The following is a 23,028-nucleotide window of genomic DNA, read 5'->3' on the forward strand; positions in this document are numbered from 1 at the left end:
GTGTTTTGATTATTATGTGACACAAGGACTTTCTTTACTGTCGAATTTATTTGATGTTCTGTAAGCTTCTTATACCTTTATAGGTATGACCTTGCTTAGGTGAGTAAAATTTTCTTTTATGAATTTTTTTTGTTAATTATAGTTTCTGGGTTTTTGTGTTGAGATTCTTCTCCTGCTTCTATTCCTATTATTCCTAAGTTTGGTCTTTTCATGATGTCTCAGATTTTCTGGATGTTTTGTGTTAGGAGTTTTCTTAGATTTAACATTTTCTTTGAAGAATAAATCCATTTCTTCTATTTTATTTTCAATGCCTGAGATTTTTCTCTTCCATCTCTTGTATTCTGTTGGTGGTGCTTGCATCTGTAGTTCCTATTCATTTACCCAGATTTTCCATTTCCTGAATTCCCTCAACTTATGTCTTCTTTATTGCTTCTATTTCGACTTTCATATCATGACTAATTTCCTTCACCTTGGCTTTCTTGGCATTTTTAAGGGAGTTTTTGATTTCCTCTAATTTTTGGTTGTCTTTTCCCCAATTTCTTTAAGGGAATTTTCCATTTCCCATCTCTATCATCTTCATAAAGTTGTTTTTAAGGTTGATTTCTTGTGCTTAGACCACATTGGAATATTCAGGTTTTGCTGTCATAGGACGGCTGGCTCTGGTGGTGCCATATTGCCCTGGATGATGTTGATTGTAGGTTTACACTGGCATTTGGGCATCCAGGTTTGGGATAATTAGACTTTGTCTTTCTTAGATGGGTATTTCGTTCTTTAGCTTCTGTTTCCTCTTAGGTTTCCTAGTCTTTGTGGCCTGGATTTCTGGGGACTGACATGACCTCTGCTCTAATTGGAAGTTTCTGTCCAAGTTGGGAGGTGGCCTTCTGGTGGTTAACTTGGCCTTTAGTATAGCAGGAGGGGTCTCTGTTCTTCTAATTGGCGTGGCTTGCACCTGGGCAGTTGAAGCATGTGCTGGTGTCGTTTGTGCTTTTTCTGACCAGTGTATCTTGTGCAATGAGCTAGGATGGCATGGGCTGTAGGCAGGGTCTCTGGATAAAAATGTAGTGTGTGGTGCAGTTCCATCTATAGGCCAATCACTCACCAGTTCTGGCTAGTGTAGCCTGTGCCTGAGTGGATGAAGTCCTCCGGGTTGATATCAGGGCCTAACACTGAGGCCTGCAAGGAGCTGGGACAGCATGGACAGGGAGAAGGGTTCTGAGACAAGTTTCTTTGTTTTTTAAATATTGTTTGTTAGAATTTCATTCATGAATACTATATTTATCTTCACCACTCAGCCTGACTACTCCAACAATTCCTGTGTCCTACCAACAAACTCTCTCAAATGCATGACCTTCTCTTAAATATTATTGTTAAACGTGTTTGTGTGTGTGTATGTATGTATATATATACATACACACACATACAATCTGATGAGTCCATGTAGTGTTGGTCAATGTACATATCTTTCAGGATTACTACTTAGGAATGGATAACCTAGTGAACTCTTGCCTGGGGAAGACTCATTTTGTCCCTCTCTTCAATATATCAATTACTTATAGCTCTTCATTTATGACTGGGCCATTATCAGATTTTTCCCCATCCACATTAGCATGTCAAATAATGTTGTCATTGTGCAAATCTTGTTAAGGTAGAGATGTTGTTGATATTTCATGGGTACAACATCCCTGTCATATACAGAAAACATTATCTGCAACAGATATCCTACAAGTGGTCACCATTTCGATCCCAATTTCTCTGAGATGGAACACTACAAGCTCTCTACAAAAAAGAACACTAACCCTTGTGAGACCTTTTAAATCTAGAACCCAGAGAGAATACTACTTTATTCTCTCTGCCTTGGATGAGGGGAATGGTGATACCCCTTTCTCAAGTCTCTGACTTGCAACAGGCTCTAACCCAGAGTTCCCTGTCTGATTCTGAGATGCTATGACCTGGAACATCTTTTGAGTTACATTCTTTTCTTGGCATAACCACTTGAGACACAGTAGGAAAAGCAACATTTATGGACCATTAAGAAAGGAAAGTATTATGGTGGGATGGTTGCTCAAAAAGCAAGAAGAAGGACAATAAAGATAGATATAGATACAGATACAGGTACAGATACAGATACAGATACAGATACCAGATACAGATATGGCTAAAAGAATACAGGTAGCCTGCAGAACAGTGATAAGAACTACAGACACATTTCCTGCTAAGACCTAGGAAAACATGGAAAAGTGTTGATTACTGAAAAATGCTGGGGAGATGAGCCTGGACAACACAGAGGGACCTTTGCACGGCCTCTTCTAAAGGAGTGGTGCTTACAACCTGAACCACTAAAGACCATATATCTTTTCCTGCCTCTCCAGGACACAAGTACATGAAACCACTGGGGACTAAAGATGACTTCTGGGGCCCTACAGGGCCTGTGGCTACTGAAGTGATTGACAGAGAGAAGAACCTGTACCGGTGAGTGAGCTATGCCTGGAAAAGGTGACTTTCTCCAGGACACCTTCCACACTTTTCACCTAGTCTCTACTGTGTTTCCTCCTCTCCCTCACCAACACAGGAGCCAAGGCCAGATGGGAATAAGAGACTTGGGGTGTGATAATAGTAAAGGGTTTTTTTCATACAAATTTTCAAATATTTACAAAACTGGAGAGCACAAGAACTTCGCTGAACAGTTAATTATCAGCCCCAGCAACCATTTCTTCCAAGTTTGTTTCAACTACTCACATCTTCTCTTGTCATCACAGTCACAGTATTGTGAGTCCAGGACAACAGATGACTTCACCCACAAACATTTCACTATGCACCCCTGTAGTTAAGACAGGAACTCATCTTCTATGACCTCATCCACAGAGCTGACATGAGTCCTTCATTCCATCTAAACAGTGTGTACTCAACTTTTCTTATTACCTGAAATGTGGACTCTCTGCTGACTATTTTATTCATGGTATAAACAGCATCTCTCTCCTCATTATATTTTGTTTCTCCTGACCCTTGGGATTCCTTTAAATCCCTATCATCCCTGCACTCCTGCTTCACTAACTGCCGCTGGGTGCCAAGAACCCAATAGGAGCTGAGGACATGATGATACATACAGCAGCCCTGGCCTCCAAGAAGATAGTACCATGAATAATGAGTGACTATATACACTGGCACAGTGTCTTCCATAACCTGCCAACCTCCTCAACATTGTCACAGTCACTCTATCGGCTGGAAAACTGTCACTTTAACTTCTTCCCACAGAAACTGATACTTGTCCACCCATATGTAACCAAAGAGGAAGCCTTGAGAAAATCACTGAAGATCTTGGTAAAGCACTGTGTCAGGGCCAAGGATTCATCACGTATATTAGCAGAAGTCTCCTTATTTTGTGTAATACACTTTAAGAATATAAACAGTAGAAACTGAAGATGAACCTCAGTGGGTAGAGCCCTTGCCTAGTGTACACAAGGTCCTAGTTTGATCCCCGAAAGTTCACACACACACACACACACACACACACACACACACACACACACACACTCCTAATTCATCACCCTCATCATCACCATCACAGGAACAGCTAGATGCTCCAGGTGTGTGTCACCTGTGGGTTCACTCTGGATCTCTCAGTACCCACAGGTCTATGAGATGGTGTTGTCATTGCCCCCTTATACAGATGAGGAGACAGATTTGGGGATTAAATGGCTTACTTGGTGATCTGTCTACAGACAGCAGAGGAACCAGAGCTCAGACCATCTGGCTGAAATCTGTAGTGTCCCCAGCCCTGCACTAGGTCTGAACTCAGCAGATGAACAGAGCTAGTGTTCACAGGTGTCTGCTTCTCTGTCTCCTAGAGTTCAATTTCCCATGCCTGGTTCCTACCACTGTCCCAACATAGGACTCCACTTTGTGGTGACAAGGGCAGTGACAATCGAGATTGGATTCTGTGCCTGGACCCAATACCTGGACCAGACTCACTTGCGACACAGGCACATGGTGGCTGGGCCTCTGTTTGACATCAAGGCTGAGCAGGGAGCTGTGGCTGCTGTGTACCTCCCTCATTTTGTGGCTCTCCAAGGTAACCAAGGGAAGCATAAGGAGCGGGGTGGTGTTAGTGGGAGGGGTTGACAGGTCATATAGCAGATAATAGGATGAAGGTGATGAGGAAAGTTCTCGTGGCTTCCTCCCTGAGGCAGAGCAAATTTTGGAGGTGGACACTGAGATGTTTTTCATCCCTTCTTGTCTAATGTCTCCTTTTTGACACATTTGTCTCCTAGCCTTATGACTTTATTTCTGTTTTACCTAATGGAGTCCCTAAGTGGAAAGTTGTGTCCTCGGTAGCAATATTAACTGGTGATTATTAAGTGTTCTTTATACACCATTTCCTTCAGGAGCCCAGCAGGGAACTGAGAATAAGTTGGACAATTTGAAGAGATTGCTGCAAAGTGACAATAATGAAGTTAACAAGAAACATTTGGTACCTAGGGTCTACCAACACTGTGAGCCATTACACTCCCACACACACAGGGTGAAAATTATGTCACCAGATTCCATTTAGGGACTGGAGACACAGAAGAGGGCCTTCCTAAAATAAAAGAGGGGGACTCATAAAGTGTCCCAACCTCAGTCATCGCCAAAGATTCCTTCAGAAGATATTTTACAAGGTTTCCAGTGAACCATCTCGTAAAGAAAGCCATTTCTACAGCCTGTGATCCCAGCTCTCTAGAGACTGAGGGGGCAAATTTAGAATTCAAGAACAGCCTAGACTACCCATAGCCAGACTCTGCCTTGAAAAGGAAAAGGTAGCAAGAAGAAAAAGGGAAGCAAAGGATGTAAAAGTGACTATGAGACCAACTCCCTCTCCTGCTTCAAGAGGCACAACAATAAATAGGGCCACCATAGAGACCAGGAGAATCCAGCTCACTGCAAAAAAAGATTGAGTTTGTACATGGTGATGAAGATGAGGAGTAGGTCCAAGAGGGCTCTTAACAGGGCAGATCTGACAGGTGAAGAAGTCAAGAAAACTAAAGCAAGAGTAGAGAATTCTCCAGCTTGTAGAAGAACCATGAATAGAAAAGAAGTTAAGAATCTCTTAGATTAAAAATACTCATGAATAATAGCAAGCCCAAAAGAAAAAAATTGAAGATGGAAAAAAGACAAGCTGGATTCCGTTGAAAAGAACTCAGAAAACATATAAAACAATAATCACAATGTTAAATACATAAGGCCTTGAGCTACAGACCCTGACACAGGAGCACTGCCTCCCAAGTGGTGACTTCCAATGGTATACAATGTGTTCAGTCAAACTGTTCCTGGTCTCCCCCAACAACTTGTCTCAGTCACCACTCAATCTTTTTCTTGCAGACCACCACCTTTCCTCTTTCTAACTCCCACTCTCCATTCAGAAAATTATACCACTGGAAAACTGAAAGTATGTGATTCTTTTATGGTTAACAGAAGGAACAGTATTGTAGGAAGAACAGTCACAGGGCTGGGTGGTGGCATATACCTGTGATCCCAAAGTTCTGGAGGCCAAGGAAGGAGGATTATGAATTCTAGCAAGGATACATAGTAAATCCCTGTATCCAAAACAAAATGTAAAAGGAGAAAAGAAATGTATGAATTTACCAAGTCATCTTAGATGCCTCAGGAAATGTCTCTTTCCAACAATGAAAACTCCAGCACCCCACTTTCCTAAGTCCTTGGAAGGTCCTGACTAGGGTTTAGCCTATCAAGAAGGAAGTTGAAGAGGCATCTTCCAGGATTCTGTGAAAACTGGTACAGCACAAAGCATGGGTAAGTGCAAGGATCTTGTGCTGGGGGAACCTGACTTGGGGAAAGCTAGGGCTTCAAGGCCCAGAACTGCCACACAGAGGACATTTCAGTGATGTGTGCTCCATGTGAAATTACTAGCTGTCATGTCAATGATGGAAATCCTAAGCTGTACCACTTTGTGCAGGAACAATTTCACTGTCTCATTTCCTGGTGATTATTGATTCCAAAGCAGTGAACCAAGAGAAATAGAAACACTCTCTGCTGAAATGCTCTCTGCTGAAAGACATACACTGCAATGCTGTCTGCCATGGCACAAGTTGAAAGCAAACTCAGTGCTGACAGGACAGGGAAAGGGTGGGTTACAGAGTGGTGCATCCATTAGCAGGGATCATATCAAGCTGACAAGTGACATTCAACATCACCATTCCACCCACTGTCAACTTGACACCCAAGCGCATCATTTTAATCCTAACTTCCACCTCTTGTCTCCAAAATTAAAGTTTTGTCTCATAATGCAAAGTACAATCCAGTTTCAAAGATCCCCAAAGTCCTTAATGATTCCAATGGTTTAAAAGTCCATAACGTCCACTTCACAACAGAGATTGGAACAAATGTCTTAACTGTGAAATCTTAAAATATTATTTTCAGCATACAATGGTACACAATAGACATTACCATGTCAACACAGAAGAATCAGGGCATTCCAAGGAATGATCAGACTGCAGCAAGACAAAAAAAAAAAATCTATCAGCATAAATACCAACTCCTGCAGCTTCATGCCCAGCTATAGAGCTCCTGATGTCATTCATTGGACTCCAAAGGTAGCTCCACCCCTCCAGTTCTATCACATGAACCTCACATAACCTCTCTACTCCTCTCTACTCCTTGCCTGAAACTCTCTTCAGCAGAAAGAAAGAAATTAAAGAAGATACCAGAAAATGGAAAGATCTCCCATGCTCTTGGATAGGTAGGGTTAACATAATAAAAATGGCAATCTTGCCAAAAGCAATCTACAGATTCAATGCAATCCCCCAATAAAATCCCAGCACAATTCTTCACTGGCATTGAAAGAATAATTCTCAACTTTATATGGAAAAATAAAAGACCTAGGAGAGCCAAAACAACCCTGTACAATAAAGGAACTTCAGGAGGCATCACCATCCCTGACTTCAAGCTCTACTATAAATCTATAGTCCTGAAAACAGTTTGGTATTGGCACAAAAATAGACATGTGGACCAATGGAATCAAATCAAAAAATCCTGATATTAATCCACACACCTACAAACACCTGATTTTTGACAAAACAGCTAAAAGTATACAATGGGAGGAGAAAATCATCTTCAACAAATGGTGCTGGCACAACTGGATGATGGTATGTAGAAGACTGCAGATAGACCCATGTCTATCACCATACACAAAACTTAAGCCCAAATGGATCAAAGACCTCAACATAAATCCATCCACACTGAACCTCTTAGAAGAGAAAGTGGGAGGTACCCTTGAACAAATTGGTACAGGAGACTGCTTCCTGAACATAACACCAATAGCAAAGACACTGAGATCAACATTAATAAGTGGGACCTCCTGAAACTGAGAAGCGTCTGTAAGGCAAAGGACACAGTCAACAAGAAAGTGGATTCTTATCCAAAATGTCACATGAATGGATCTTTTACAGTTCCCCGTAGAAACCTGGTACTCTCTGGGAGTGTCATGACCTGCCCCCACTGTCGCTGTCAGCATTCTTGTCTTCCTGCTTCTGCTGTAATGTCCCCATGATCTCTGCTGCCAGCATAGAAGTGCTTTCTTAGTTCTCAATACAAAACTCTTCTACATCCCAGACACAAAACAGTTCCAAAGGCCTAAAAACCACATCAATTATCTGTGCACATTCATTCATTTCCTTGTAGCTCAAGCAAAATACCTGAAAGAAACTTAGAGTGGAAAATTTTATTTTGCCTCACAATAAAAATAAAAAAATAAACAATTTATCATGAAGTGGTAGTCTGAGGACATAGAGCTAGTGATGCCTGGTAAATTGTGTCAACAGAGGGAGCTAAACCACTGAATGTTGTACTCATGTGAACTTCTCCATATTATCTGGGTCCCAGTGCATGGATCCCACAGAGGGCAGGTCCTCCAAATCATTGACCCAATCAAGATAATCTCCTTCTATCATACTCTGAGGCCTATATCCAAGGTGATTCTAGATTTCACCAAGCTCACATTTGACATTAACCATTCCATGGGTCATCCAGCTTTGTCTTCAGTGAACAAAGGTAGGTACTCTAGGGTCTCTTTCATAACAGCAAACTCCATCCTGCAGCAAGCACTTTAGTAGACACTGCCAATCCCAAGACACTGAAGCTGGTGATGGCAACACCTCAGAGAACATGCTGGTTGTCAATTTTCTGACAGTAGCCTCTGAGATTGTATTCTTTATAGCATCTATAGATGAGACCAACAAAAAAACTCCACTCCCTGTGAATGTTCCCCCAGTAGCTAGCCAGGGACAAAGACAGAGCTGCTTTAGTGAAGGGCAGTCAACATAAGTCACCACTGAGCATGTCACACTCACCTCCCCTGTGAATTGATGGTGAGGAAATGGTCAAGTGTTCTGCTGTGTTCTCACTGGAGATTAATTAATAAAAAACTCATGGCTTTTTGTTCATTGTTTTTCTCATAAACATCAAAAAATAAATCTAAAAAGGCATCAAGACAAAGGTGACTTAGAAAGATATTGGGATGATTACAGTTAGGGAGTTAGAACCCATGACCATCATGGCAGGGAACATGGAAGAAAGCAGGCAGGCAGGCAGGCCCAGCACTGGAGCAGTAGCTGTGAGCTCTCATCCTCATCAGCAAGGATGAGGGAGAGAAAGGAAACAGGAAACAAAACAAATTTAAAAACTTCCAAGCACACCCCAGGGACACACCTCCTCCAACAAGGCCACACCTCCTACTCCTTCCCAAACAATACCACTAACTATGGAGTGTGGTGATATTTTGTTTGTGATCTAACAAATAAAATTTGCCTGAAGATCACAGTGCAGAGCTAGCCACACTAGTTAGCCATACAGGCCGGGCAATGGTGGCTCACACATTTAATCCTAGCATTTGAGAGGCAGAGGCAGGTGGATCTCTGTGAGTTCAAGGCCACCCTGGACTACACAAGATTGAATCAGTCTAAAAGAGATACAGAGCCAAATGGTGATGGCTCATACCTTTAATCCCAGTACAAAGGACATGAAGACAGGAAGTAAAATGGCTGGGTGAAGAGAGGAATATAAAGCAGGAGGAGACAGGAGCTCAGAGCATTCAGTCTGGTTTCATAGAGGCAGCATTTAGTCTAAGGATTCAGAGAGACAGGATTGCCCACTTGGTCTGAGGATTTGGTAGACATAGAACTAGTGGCTGGCTTCTCTGCTCCTCTGATCTTTCAGCATGAACCCCTATATCTGACTCTGGGTCTTTAGACCCAGGCCAATTAGAATTAGAGCTACAATGGAGACCATTCTCATTTCAAACCACCATAGTCATCCTAAATGGTAGAGTACTATTTCCTAGGCAAATGTGGCTCAACTGAAACACCAAATCTACATCTTTGAATCTGTTCTTTCACAGAGGGTCAGGTGGACATCTCCTGGCTCCAAGTGGCCCACTTTCAAGAACATGGGATGACCCTAGAAACTCCAGCCAGGGTGGAGCAGAACTACACAGTACTGGAAAACCCAAGCTTCTCCCCAATGGGAGTTCTACTGAGGATGATCCCTGCTGTCAGACACCTCATCCCCATCACTTCCATCACATTGATCTACTATCACCTCAATCTCAAGGAAGTCACCCTTCATCTGTACCTGATCCCCAATGACTGCACCATTCGGAAGGTGACACTGAGGACCACAAAAGTGGGGCCAGGGTGGGCAGACAGAAAACCTGAAATGCAGCTAGTGAGCCCCTCGGAGAGATTCTTAACTGGTAGTGGGGATACAGTTCTATAAGGGAAACCATGATGTTATGATTCTGCACCCTTCCTGCCCCCTCACACTGAAGTCTCCTACAACTGCTTTTATTGCCCTTTTGCAAACCTATGCCCAGACTTCAACAGCCTCTTTCCACCCATCAGAAGGACAGGAATGCTCCATGACCAACATGTAGCCAACTCTCTTCTTCTCTAGCAAGGATCCTGTTCCCACGATGAACATGACTGAAGCCAAAAAGTAAACAGTGTATGTGGCAGAACACAAGGCAGAAGGGTTCCCAGGAGGTGTCACTATCCTATCCCACACAAATGTAGACCAGTCGGCCATCTCACCTTATTCAGACCAGGTGTTGTAGTCCAGAAGTCTAGATAATCACTGTCTGTAATGTTCCCTAGGCCATTGATGATGAAGAAATGAAATTCCAATTTGTGCGAATAAATAAGCCACCCCCTCAAGACACGTTTTACATCGGCTCACGCTACATCATTTCTGGTTCTGAGAAACTGGAAATCATGCCAAGGGTGAGCATCCAGGTGCTTGCTGCCCTTCAAGGTCAGATGGCAGGCTTGGGAAAACCTGTGGGGTAGGTAACAAGGCTTGGTTGCAAGCTGGATGAAAAGCAACTGGGACTAGGATGAACACAAATACGCCAAAGTTTGGTAGATAGCAAATTAAATGAATATAGAAGCTCTTGAAGAATTGAAGAGTTTTATTCAGTGTGGCACAGAGAAGAATCCAGCACAACAGGGCTTAGAGAGCAAGGCCTGACTTAGGCTGTGTGATCAGGACTTTCAGGCTGAGCTCTCACTCATCCATTGCTGTTAGGGTTTGAATCTGAAATGTCTTCTATGGGTGTCAATGTTTAAACACGTGGTCTCCAGACAGTGGTAATACTTTGGAAGTTTGTGGAAACCAAAGATGTGAGGCCTGGATATCAGAAATAGATCATTAGTGACAAGTTTTGAGGTTTCTAATCATGCCCTGATGCCTTGCTCCTGATATCAGACTTGTTGATTCTTGATCCTCTAAGATATAAAGAGCCATGCCACAAGCTCCTGCCACCAAGACTGGAGCTCCACCTTACATGAGTTTCACACCATGAAAATAAGCAACAATATGAACCCTTCCTTGAGTTGCTTCCTGTCAGGTTTTGGTCAAAGTGATGAAAAAGGTAACCAGCATTGGTTCTAGCTAGGTCCTCAACCTTCAGGATAAAGATATGTATTCAAAGCAGAGGGTTACCTTAAAGCACAAGATAGACAAAGTCTAATGTGATGAGCAAGATAAAGAAATTATGGCATTGGGGACAGCTCTCCTTCCCAGAATGAGTAGTGGATTCTCTCAGGACAATTCTTTTCTCTCTTCAGGAACTGGTATTGTGCTACAGGAGCCCCAGGGAATCCCAGCTCTTCTCTGAGATCTATATTGGCTACATGGATTCAAAGATTAAGCTGCAAATCCAAGACAAGAAACATAAGAATATCATATGGGAAACCTTGCTGAAACCAGGTAAAATTACTTTAGGTCCAGATACCCAAAAGGCAGAAAAAAGGCAATGAGTGGGGAAAGATGGGTTGTCATTAATTCTTGGTGCCACGAAATAGATTAGTTACGTGGGTTTTGCTGGATCCATAACAGGTGGTCTGGCCACAGTTTAAAATGTGATGCTGTGCTAGTCAGCTTTTCCCAATTGTGACAAAATACATGAGATAAGCAACTTACAAAGGGAGAAAGTTTTGTTTTGATTCATGAACTTAGAACCATGTTTCAGTCCATGGTCAGCTGCCTCCATCTCTTTGAGCCAGAGGTGAAACAGGATATCATGGATGGGAAGCTTGAGAGAGAAGGCTGTTCACCTGGTAGCTCCAAAGCAGAGAAGGGAGAGGGAGAGGGGGAGGGGAGGGAGAGGGGAAGGGGAGGGGGAGGGGGAGAGGGAGAGGGGGAGGGGAGGGAGAGGGGGAGGGGAGGGAGAGGGGAAGGGGAGGGGGAGGGGGAGAGGGAGAGTCCTTACAAAATATTCTATTCCAGGACATGCCTCCGGTGATCTACTTCCTCAAACTGAATGATCTTAAATGGTTTTCATTATCACTCTCACTACTCGCAATTATGATTGCATTAGTGTATGGGTCCATTCATAAAATCATAGCCCCCAGGGCTGATTACTGCTGCAGTTACTCATCTTTCAACACATGATCATTATCAGAGAACAAATCATATCCAAATCATTCATATATATATGCCCCATTTTCTCAGTCCTGCATCAGGACTGCTGTTGAAGTGACAGATTCTGAGAAGCACAGAAGATCTGGCTCTAGTTCACATAATACCTCAGGTTTAAAGTGAAGGAATTTTGCCAGCATGAGATACCCAATCTGGAATCCATGCATAATTTTTAGTAATAAATTTTGTGTTTTGACAATTTTATACACACATACAATGCATTGTAGTAACTCCAGTTTGTACACACCTTCTTATCTCCCTCCTACTCCTGCCAGCTCCTCTTCTTTATACAAATCTTTTTCCCACATTCATGAAGTTTTGCTTTGTGTCCCACAGAATTTAACTGTGAACATCTGTGTGCCCATAGGCTTTGTACTAACCGGTAAAACCTAGCAAGCTCACCAAGAGGCATACAAATGGAATGTAAAACTTTTTTGTCCCCACAATTTGGCAATGGTTTAGCAGGAAATGGTACTGTCCCTGTGAGCTGCTTCCCCATGTCTAGATGATTGATGGGCAGGCTCTGCTTATGTGGGTCCAGAGACGGTAGGTGTAGGTGCTATGAGTGCATGATGGCCATGGTCATGTCATGCTTAGAAGACAATACTTCACAGCCCTTCTCCATATCTTATGTTACTACACTCTTTCCACTTCCTCTTCCACAATGTTCCTACAGCCTCAAGGGTGTGGCATACATATCTACTTATAAGGATGAATATTCATCCATCCCTTATTCTCAGTATGCTGCACAGCTGTACGTATCTACATTCACCTCTACTCACAGCAAAGAGAGGCTTTTCTGGAGAATATTGAAAGTAGTCTTTGCAGGATAAACATTGATTTTGAGAAGGACATTGATACTATGTCCATTTATCTAAGCAGCAATAGTAGCTTCTCTCAAGGGACTAAGAACTCCACAGATATGGGTTTGCTTGCTTTGCTAACTTTATAGCGCTAGGGATGGACCCTATCTGGAATTTGATTAGAACTACAGGTTGCTCCCACCACAGCTGTGCCACTATTGCAGCAAAGGGACCATCTCACCTGACAGGTTGGTTTGAAGAATATAGAGTACAGAACTGGGTTAGACTATTGTTGATAGTCTTCCTCTGCAGCCTGCATAACGGTATGAAACTTTAGCAACAGGAAGGAAGCTTCCAACTCAGTTCCAGCTTGAATTATCTATACCATGTATCTATGATGCCTGGGGTCTTCAACCATAAGGTTTTATCCACTAGTTCTGATGGGGAATGAAGAAGAATGAAATGTGTTTGTATTGTCTTGGGAAGCTCCAGGGCTTCCCTGCCCAACAGCTTCTATGGAGATATCCCACACCTGGAACTGGGTCTTTGTTTTGAAACTCACTACTGCTAAGACCTCCCATTTCAAGTACCATTGGGGTGCCTTGAATTCAAAGTCTTTTATGTTTTTTATATATTTGACTACCAAATATATATTTCCTTGTGACTTTTAAATACTATCTTCATTTCTGAAACAACATCCTACCCACTCCCTCATCTCTTCCATTCCCTCACCCCACTTCCTGTTTGAACATTTCTGCCCCCATTTTATCAGGATACTTATGACCTCCTTTTATCCCTAAAGTCCTGCCCCACTACTAGTGTCCTGGTAGGGGTACACCACGTTAATATAAAACTAAATACTCCAGGACAGAAACTGATGTGGTAGACACAGTGTTTTCTTTCTGGGTCCAGGTTATCTTGTTCAATATTTTTCCTAATTTGTATACTTACCTTTCATAATGTTATTTTCTTCACACCTGAATAAAACTCTGTGGTGTACATGTGCCACACATTCATTATCTAATCATCTGTTGATGGATGTCTAGGCTGATTGCATTTCCTAGCTACTATGAGCAGTGCATGATTGAATGAGCATGGTATGCAAATGTACTCATAGCAGGATATAAATTCCATTAGATATATTACTGGGAATGGTAAGGTTGGGTTCTATGGAGTTCTATTTCTAGTTCTTAAGATGCCTGCAGATTGATTTCCACAGTGACCGCACTAGTTTTCCCTCCCACAGGAAGTGTATATGTGTTCTGCTTTCCCTACATCCACTCCAGCTTTGTGCCCTGGATATTCTCAAGGGATGAGATGGAATCATAAGAAATTTAACCTGCACTTCCAGTATAACTGTTTCCTTTATATTTTTTCCTTTAAGAATTCTCTGGTTCACTTCATGGGTGAGAGCCTGGACCAGATGAAAACGAGAAATCTGAGCCCTGATGACATGCATATCAGGAACATTACTCTTTGTTCCTGACTTCAAATATGATAGGACCAACTCGCCCAGCTCCTGGAGTTATGACTTCCCTACTCGCATGGACTCTAACTCTCTGCCTTTCTCTCCTGGACTACCTTTGTTAGAGTATTTTAGCACAGCAGTAAGAAACAGAACTAAGTAAGATACATGGCAAGGCTGGTAATCAAAACTTAGTAAATAGCATTAGTAAATCTAGACATTCTGACTTTGTAAAATATCAAACAAAAAAAATTATAGATCTTATATAATCCCTTCCCAATCTTAGCATCCCCTAAGACCCTTTAATTTTACTCCCCTGGGGAGCTCTAAGCTTTCTTGACTTTCTAGACCCAGTCATACTAGCATTTTTCAGTTAATATCCTCGCATCTCCCACCAAATGCAATTGCCAGGGTTTATTGGACCTAAAGCTAATGTTGTGAGGTATTCTAAGCCAAAGCAATCACTGTAATTATATAGGATAATGGCAGTTGTTAAAAATGAATTTTGTTTAAAAAATAATAATTCTCTGGTTCTTCCTATGGCCCACCTTGTTGTTGGGTTATTTCCTTGGAATTTAGGCTTTTGAGTTTTGTGTATATGCTAGTTCCTAATCTTCTGTCAGATGTTAGCTGGGAAACAGTTCCTCCCATTCTTGGCTGCATCTTCACTCAATTGCATTTCCTTTGCTCTACAGAACATTTTAGTGTTATGAGATCTGATTTATCAACTATTGAGTTTGCTTACTGTGCTACCAGGAATTCGCACAGTCCTGACTTTTGCTGCTGTGTTGAAATATTCTCCATACTTTTTCCTCTACCTGGTTCGGGGTACCAGGTCTCACATTGAGTCTTTGGTCATTTGGAGTTGGCTTTTTAAAAAGAAATGTACAGGCAAACAGTCTATCTTTCAAGTGTTGCTATGTAGGTCTTCTGGTATCGTTTGTTGAACAGGCTGTCTTTCCTCCAGAGCACACTTTTGGCTTCTTTGTCAAAGGCCAGGTAGCTGTGGTTATGAAGACTTTTATCTAGGTCCTCTATTCTATCCCAGTGACCTGGGGTTTTGCATGCATGCCATGCTGTTATAATTGCCATGGCAGTAGTGTTAATTTGAAATAAGATGTGCTGATGCTTCCCATAGCAGTATTTTTATTCAGGATTGTCTTGACTACACTGTCTCTTCTGGTTCCTCATGTGTTTCAGGACTTTTCCCCCACTTTTTGTACAGAATGTCTCCAGAATCATGATTGGGACCACACAGAATCTGTAGACCAGAGTTAGGGTTAGGGTTAGAGTTAGGGAGATGGCTTTTAATAGGGTGGCTATTTTCACAATATTGAGTCTTCCAAAATAAAATAAAATAATAATAACCACTGCAGGGAGGGATGTGTTTCCATCTTTAAGGCCTTCATCTATTTTTATTTGATGTATGGCTTAAAGTTTTTGTTGTAGAGTTCTTTCATTTCCAGGATTGTTTTCTGTCCGGGATTTGTTTCTTTTCTTTTTTTTTTTTCCCAATTTATTTATTTATTTATTTATTTGTTTTATATAACCAAGTCCATTTAAATGAAAACAAACATTTATAGACAATATTTGGGAATTCGGGTGTTGTTCTTTCCAAACTACTTCCTGCTGGTAAGGGGCACTGTCATGGGGGATTCTAAGAAGATGCAGAAATCCTGGCTGTAGTCTGCAAGGCTGCTTTGTCCAGCTGTTTTGAATGTAGGATCACCTGGTACTCTGTTTCAGGCAGTCTGGCTTGATCAAACCACATTAGTCTGAAAGGAATCCACAGCTTTTCATTTTCTGTGGAAACAAAAATAGAAATCCTTTTCCCCAGTAACTTGTCCTTGAACTTAAATTTTGGAGTCAAAGCATTTTTTTATTTAATTTATTATTTTACATGTCGATCCCAGTTCCCTCTCCCTCCCTCCCTCCCTCCCTCCCTTTTACCCTCTCTCTGCCCTCTCACATGCACCCTAACCACTGTGTTCATTTTGCATTTGTTTGTTTGTTTGTCTGTTGGCTATTGTAAGTAAGGCTCACATAGACAATAGAAAACAAACAGTGACATTTCATAATTGCAGCTAACAATATAGTCTTACTCCAGTGTACACAATGCCAAAAACAAGCTCTCTTAATCAGTACCTCTGGAGATTCCCAGCCCTTGTCCGCTGTCAAACAGTGGTGGTTCCTGCTGCTGAGTGTCTACAGGCTCCACATGTGGTCAAAGAACAAACTTGGCTCAGCCTTGACCTGAGTGAGATACAGGTGAACTGACCTGCCCCAGCATGGAGCCAGGGTTTGAATCTCACTCCAGCACTCCCTCCTCAGGCAATCTTGGAAAGTGACTTAACTCATGTGAGTCTGGCCTTCCTCACCTGCAAACTGAAAATCAGAATGAGTAGCTCAGAGGATATTTGAAAAAGTTAAATGATGTTCATACACATCTCATAGTGTGATTCTTGGTTGATGAGAGCAACGGTAATAGTAATAGTAAGCCAAACTTTCCGCTTAATTTTTTTAATTCTGTTCTTTGGGGCTCATTAAGATCTGTTCCCTTCCATGAGGGAAAGTATTCAGAAACTAGAAAAGTATAATCATGGACCTCTTGTTCCACAATCTTACATCTTTGTTTTTAAATTCATGATCACTCAGGCATTTTCTTCATTAGATGCTTCAGTCAGGATGCGCCAAGATGGTTCAGGTAGGATGAGGTATAAGCAATATCATCCTTCCTTCATACAAATGGAACCAAGGCTTCCAATACTACAAACTGGGTCCTTGGGATGACTTCCCTAAACTGTTAGAGCACAGTGAATTTAGAGTCTTCTCAAACCCTTGGGCTTATTCGTGAACTGAAATTTATTAATCACCTCCACTTGCTACTAAAACCAAAACACTGTTCCCATGTGCTCAGACTCTCTTCATCTTGATTCTGCCACCAAATCAAAAACACATGTCTGTGGCATGCAAGTGTACAGGTCAAACAAAGACAAGAAAGTAGGTTTCCACCCAGAATCAAATATCAAATGATTTAAGCCAGCAAGGGACTTGGTTAGTCCTCCACAGGAAGTTCAGTCTAGGATAACATTGAGGCTGTGATCATGTGGGAGAAATGCCTAATGCTGGTCACAGGTGTTCTCTCTCTATGATAATAAGCCTAGTGCCTAGATTCCATGTGTAAGTAAGGAAATGTTCATCTTCCGAGTTATACCAGATTTTCAGATTATGTCATTCTCAAATGCCAGGCATGGTTGGGAGTTTCACAGAGAGCACTGAGTGGTGACAGGCTTCATTAGAGATGCATTATCTTCTCCTTTCTTCCAGGAGACCTCAGACCTGCACAGTTCATGATCCCTGCAGCCCACAAAGGTCAGTAACATGTAGAAGAGGTCAGAGAAGCCAATAGTAGTCTGCTGGTAGACCATCTGACCCTTGAGAGGAGGGCAGTGAGAAAGGAGGGAACCTCGCTTGCAGACCTCACCAGGACAGGTTCATGCCAGGACATGGTTCCTCTCATGCCCCACTGCTGCTTCCCATGCTGACAATAACTCCACCCACTCCCAACCTGAACATCCCCCACCTCCAGTCAGACTAACTGTCAGACTAGTGGCTGGCTTTTAGAAGGTAAAGATATTTTTCAAATGATCTTCTAGAGGAAGGAAGAAGTCAGGGGTGAGATGAGGTATGTGACAAGAACAAGAAATGGAAGCCACTGGGAGAGCCCATGGAGGAGCCTTTCTCTGCTCAGTGCCAGTCTCATCTTCACCCCTAGATGCTCCAGCCTTGCTACACTTTGTGGACCAGCATCGAGAGCAGCTGGTGGCCCGAGTGACATCGGTGGACCCTCTCTTGGACAAGCTTCATAGTCTGGTGCTGAGTGAAGGGGAGTATGAGGCGGTGCGGGCTGAAGCCACCAACCAAGACAAGATGAGGAAGCTCTTCAGCCTCAGCCGGTCCTGGACCAGGTCCTGCAAAGACCAAGTCTACCGAGCTCTGGAGGAGACCCATCCTCACCTGGTCATGGACCTCCTTGACAAGTAGCACAGGGTCTCTGTGCGATCTTGACATCTGAGGGCTGAGCATTCTGCTTTGAGTCCTGGGTCTGCCTAGCCTTCTCTTGGCTCTAAGTTTCTCCATCTATAAGCCAGTAAACATCTGCATTGCCTTTTGGTGGCACTGTTTCCAGGACATCTTGGGAACCCAGCCTTCCCCAGCCAGATGTTCATGTGGGGTGAGCATCTCAGTAAACTTTTGGTGGAGCCAGCAAATCTATTCATGCCTTGTCCAAACTGCTCTTATGGCCTGAGTGGCTAACCTCAAGCCCACCTGACCCTCAATGATACATGTAGAACTGGGAAGCATAGGAATGGAGACAATGAGATGATACTTTCCCTCGAAAGCCAATGTCTTATGAATAGGAAAGAAAGGGGCTTCCCAAACTTTTTCTACCCTCAACCCCTTTCCCCAAATAATGACATATATATATATATATATATATATATATATATATGAACATAAATCAAACAATTCTGCTGAATATAAATCAAAAACAACTGTTGTAATATAATTTTACCATTTGTTAAAGATGACAGTAACTTTGAAAACTAATGAGATGGATCTTTTTTTTTTTTTTTTTTTTTTTTTGCATGAGTCATTGAAGCTTGGTTGAACATTTGATGCTGTAGACAGAGATGCTCCACTGTCTCTCAGAGTTGATGGATATTTTGTATTTCTCATTTACACAGATGTGCAGTGCACATTCCAGAAAATGTTGGAAATTTTGTCCTAATCCCAAGACAAAATTCACTTAGCAGCTCTTTATGTAACTCAAGTCAACAACTCAAAACACAAACTTGTAGGCCCAAATGTTCTCCCATAATACAATGCAAATGCATGCTAAGTTGATTCTTACATGATAAAGAACAAAAATGAGAAAATATTTAAATCTTTATAATCCATAATGAAGCTATCATGTTTCTATAGGAGCAGAAGATCTTATATGTACAAGGAAAGTGCTGTGATCACAGCAAACAATAGCCTCAACTATGAGCCAAGGTGTTTCAGGTGCATCACTGGGGTTGTGTGCTGTGCCAGCTCATGTAGCGCAAAGAACTCAGGCTGTGTGCTCAGAACCATGGGTGTGAGGATGTCACATAATGCAACATGGTACACACCACAGAAACACCTCAGATTCAGGCCACATTTGAACTAATCTTGACCATTGCCTATGTACAAATCTTTTGTTCTTGGCAAAATTTTGCAGCTTCAACATTTAGTTCCATCATCTCATGTGGAGGTAGGATTCACTCATGAAAAAAAAACTGATGTACAATAGTAAGAAGAGTGGCTGAACAGAAGGCTCAGCGGTTCAATGCCCTTGCTGCTATTGCAGAGGATCAAAGCACTGCTTCCAAGACCATAATCAGGCAGCTCATGTCCGCAAGTCCAGCCCCATAGGATCCAACAGACTATTTTTGAACTCCATAAGCACTGATGCACATGTACAAATAATTTCTTAATTTTTAAAAAGAATGACAAAGTGGGATTGTTCTCCACTGCCCACCCACTATCACAGTGTCACTTGAGGCTTGCAAGGATGTACACTTGCTCTGAAAGTATCCCTGCCAGTCTCTTTCCCCAGGTCACCCAGCAAGCCTGTGCCCCTCCCTTCCAGACCCATGGCCAGAGCTGTTAGCTTCTCAGTGCCTCCTGTCTTGTCCTCTGGGCATTTCAGGGGCAAAGTACAAGCAATGTGGACAATAGCTGAGAGTTTTATTGCTTCAGTAAGATGCTGGCACATTCACAAGGGAAATAGAGAATTAAACATCTCTGTATTAATTTTCCTTCCAAGAAATGTTATGACGCCTTTTCTGTGCTGGGGTCTCAAGAAGCGATCTGTGCAGACTACCTAGCTATGGTCGTTTTAATGCAAACACACTGTCACCAAGAGACCCCTGACTCTGCAGTAAGTGTCAGATCTTTAATAATCCCAAGGGACAGCAAGTGTTTATAAATGGAGACCTTAAAGTCCACTTTCATCCAACACAAGCCAGTGGTTTGGGAGAAATATACTTTACACAAAGGAAAAAAACACAATGGGGAAAAAAAAAGAAGTTTATTGACAAGTTTACACCCTTTATGTTATTGATAATTAAACACAATTGTAACTGTAAACTTCTGAAAATTGAACTTCAAGGTGATTAAGAGTTCATCATTTTAAATGCCCTAAAGTCAGTCTCTTTCAAAGGGAAATTTATTTGACATTAGGCTGTAAAATGCCAACGATCAACTTAAGTGGTGTCTGCTGGGAGAACAGGTTTTTTTCTGTAAAAACATGTTAGTGAAGAGGGTTTGTGTCAAGTTACCAGCTGTGGCTTAGCTATCAATGAAATGTGTTTATCAGTGTGATCTGACACCAATAGTCAGGACAGACAGAACCTGCTTCTTTGCTGGGAGTATGGGGGAGTAAAGAAGTGGCTGCATATTCCTGTCTGGTCCTTCCTTGCATCGTAGAATGTTTTATTTAACATTTTGTGTCTTCTAGGAAAAACGTTACAAAGCTTAAAACCAAACGTGTTGGCTCTTGACACCTCTAATGTTTTATAGTTTTTTGTTATGTTTTGTTTTGTTTTTTACCAAAACAACTTCATTTTTTAGTCTATAAAAAACTCTTATTACAAAATAATCATGATTAGCATAGAAAAGTGGGCACATATCCTCAAAGTATTTCTTTTTAACAGAAAGTTTATTTTATACAATATAAACATTAAAAGTTGGGGGGGGGAGAGCCAGAATCTAACATAACTCAAGGAAATTCATTGTTACTCTGGGCCCTTCTCCTCCAGGAAACAACATTGTTATATTGTTTCCACTTATTAAAAATCTAGTCTAATTTTGTATCCTTCTTTTGTTGTAATTTCTTTTTTTATTATTATTTAGTCCAATTTAATTCTATGAACAGTAGTTGCTGTTATCACCATCACAAAATTCAAAATTATTGTCATATATACCAAGCAGGCTTAAGAAGGACTGAGCAGTCTAAGGGACCTCAGGATGTATCCCTGGTGCACAAAAGGACCTTGCTAACACATCCCCCATGGAGGGATAACTGCCTTAACCTAGAGACAGGCGAGAAGCCCTAGTCCCTACTTCACATGACCTGTCAGATCTACATGACCCCAACTGGATGGCATTGCCCTACATATGGAATTAGGGTGGGGGGGATGGGAGGGGAGGGTGGTTAGGGTGCATGTGAGAGGGCAGAGAGGGTAAAAGGGAGGGAGGGAGGGGAAACTGGGATCAACATGTAAGATAATAAATTAAATTTTAAAAAAACAAAAAAAATAGACTGTAGAAAAAAAGAAAATAAAAATAAAACAATGTTTGTTACTTCTGTGGAAAAAAAAAAGAAGGGAGCTCTTAGAAGAAAAGTATTCACACTCTTGCTAAATTCTGTATTGCAGTCTGTCTTATTGCTAGTATCACTTGTTAAATTATTTTTAGCAGTGAACAAATCCCATGACCACCATACAGATAATTAGAAACATGATAGCAATCATAACCTCAACAATTTTATTAGGTCATGTTTGTGACAAGTGTAGGATAAAGGGGCCAGCCAAAGAAACCCACTCTAAGAAACACACCTGGATCTGAAGCCAGAGGCAACCCTGAGCTGGAAATCAATCAATCCCTGAATACCCTGACTTTGAACCCAGAACCAGTAAAAGAAACACACCCAGGATCTGAAATCTGAGCCAGTGAAAGAAACACTTTATCCCTGAACCCAGAACCAAAGAAACACTCCCTGACTATGAAACCAGTGCCAAAGAAACACCCTTTGTCCCTAGAATCAGAGCGAGTGAAAGAAATACTAAAATTAGAGCCAAAAGGATAAAAATGACCAGTGAAAGAAACAGTTTACCCCTGAAATCCCTGTCCCTGACCATCTAAACTAACCAATTCCTGGTCAGGAAAACAAACCAGTCCCTGAGCAGAAAAATTCCCTGGGAAAATTCTACCCCCAAGAAGCCCTATATAAGCCCCCTCCCCTGCCTATTCTGTTGCAGGGTGTCCTTTCTCACCCTGGAAAAGGCAGCCACTCTCCTGGATTCCTCCCAAATCTCTTTTTCAAAAGAGTCTTGGGTGTAGTTCTTGTCATTTGCTCTTGTTACCTCACAGGCAATAGGTCTTAAGTGTGTATGTTCTTACTTTTCCTTCTCCTAGAGCACACTTGATATTTACTGTCTTTATATATAGTTTTGTATCAAAGCCTAAGTCTTTTCTTTAGACTAACGGGAATTGTGAGATATCCACCCTGCCTACACCTGTTGCACTGACCACGCCCATTGTGGTGTGGGGACAAGTGCAAGAATGACCTGTGGGGATTAGGTCTGGAGTTCCAGACCCCAGCTCACTCTCTTACTTCCTGGTCAGAGACAGAGAGCACCCAGAGGCATCCTTGGAATGGGAACCTGCAGCAGTCATCTGATGGGAGATGTCATTCTGTAAATATGTTTCTCTTATTAGTTTATGAATAAAGTCCTGTTGGTCAATAGGAAAGCAAGATAGGCGGGACTAGGAAACAAGGAGGTTTCGGGGAGAGGTAGGAGGAGATTCAAAATGTAGGATCAAGAGAACAGAGGTCCGGATCCTCTCTCCGGTAAGATAGACCACATGGAAATACTTAGATTGATAGAAATGGATTAATATTTAAGACAAATCGAGCCAATAAGAAACACTAGTAACAGGCTAACAGCTCATTTCTAATACAGCATCTCTGTGTGTTATTTG

General features: G+C 41.9%; 1 protein-coding gene across 1 annotated transcript in view; it reads left to right on the forward strand.

Annotated features, from left to right (window-relative positions):
• The window catches only part of Nlrp1 (NLR family pyrin domain containing 1), a 57,005-nt gene extending 38,143 nt beyond the window's left edge, over positions 1–18,862 (forward strand). The window contains exons 8-14 of the mRNA XM_051180103.1: positions 2,370–2,469; positions 3,846–4,069; positions 9,389–9,651; positions 10,143–10,268; positions 11,115–11,256; positions 17,563–17,607; positions 18,011–18,862. Of these exons, the coding sequence (XP_051036060.1) occupies positions 2,370–2,469; positions 3,846–4,069; positions 9,389–9,651; positions 10,143–10,268; positions 11,115–11,256; positions 17,563–17,607; positions 18,011–18,279 (1,169 nt within the window). The 3' untranslated portion in view covers positions 18,280–18,862. The remainder of the gene's footprint in view (positions 1–2,369; positions 2,470–3,845; positions 4,070–9,388; positions 9,652–10,142; positions 10,269–11,114; positions 11,257–17,562; positions 17,608–18,010) is intronic.
• Positions 18,863–23,028: the final 4,166 nt, after the last annotated feature.

Source organism: Phodopus roborovskii, unplaced genomic scaffold (genome assembly GCF_943737965.1).
Source record: "Phodopus roborovskii unplaced genomic scaffold, PHOROB, whole genome shotgun sequence".
NCBI lineage: Eukaryota > Metazoa > Chordata > Mammalia > Rodentia > Cricetidae > Phodopus > Phodopus roborovskii.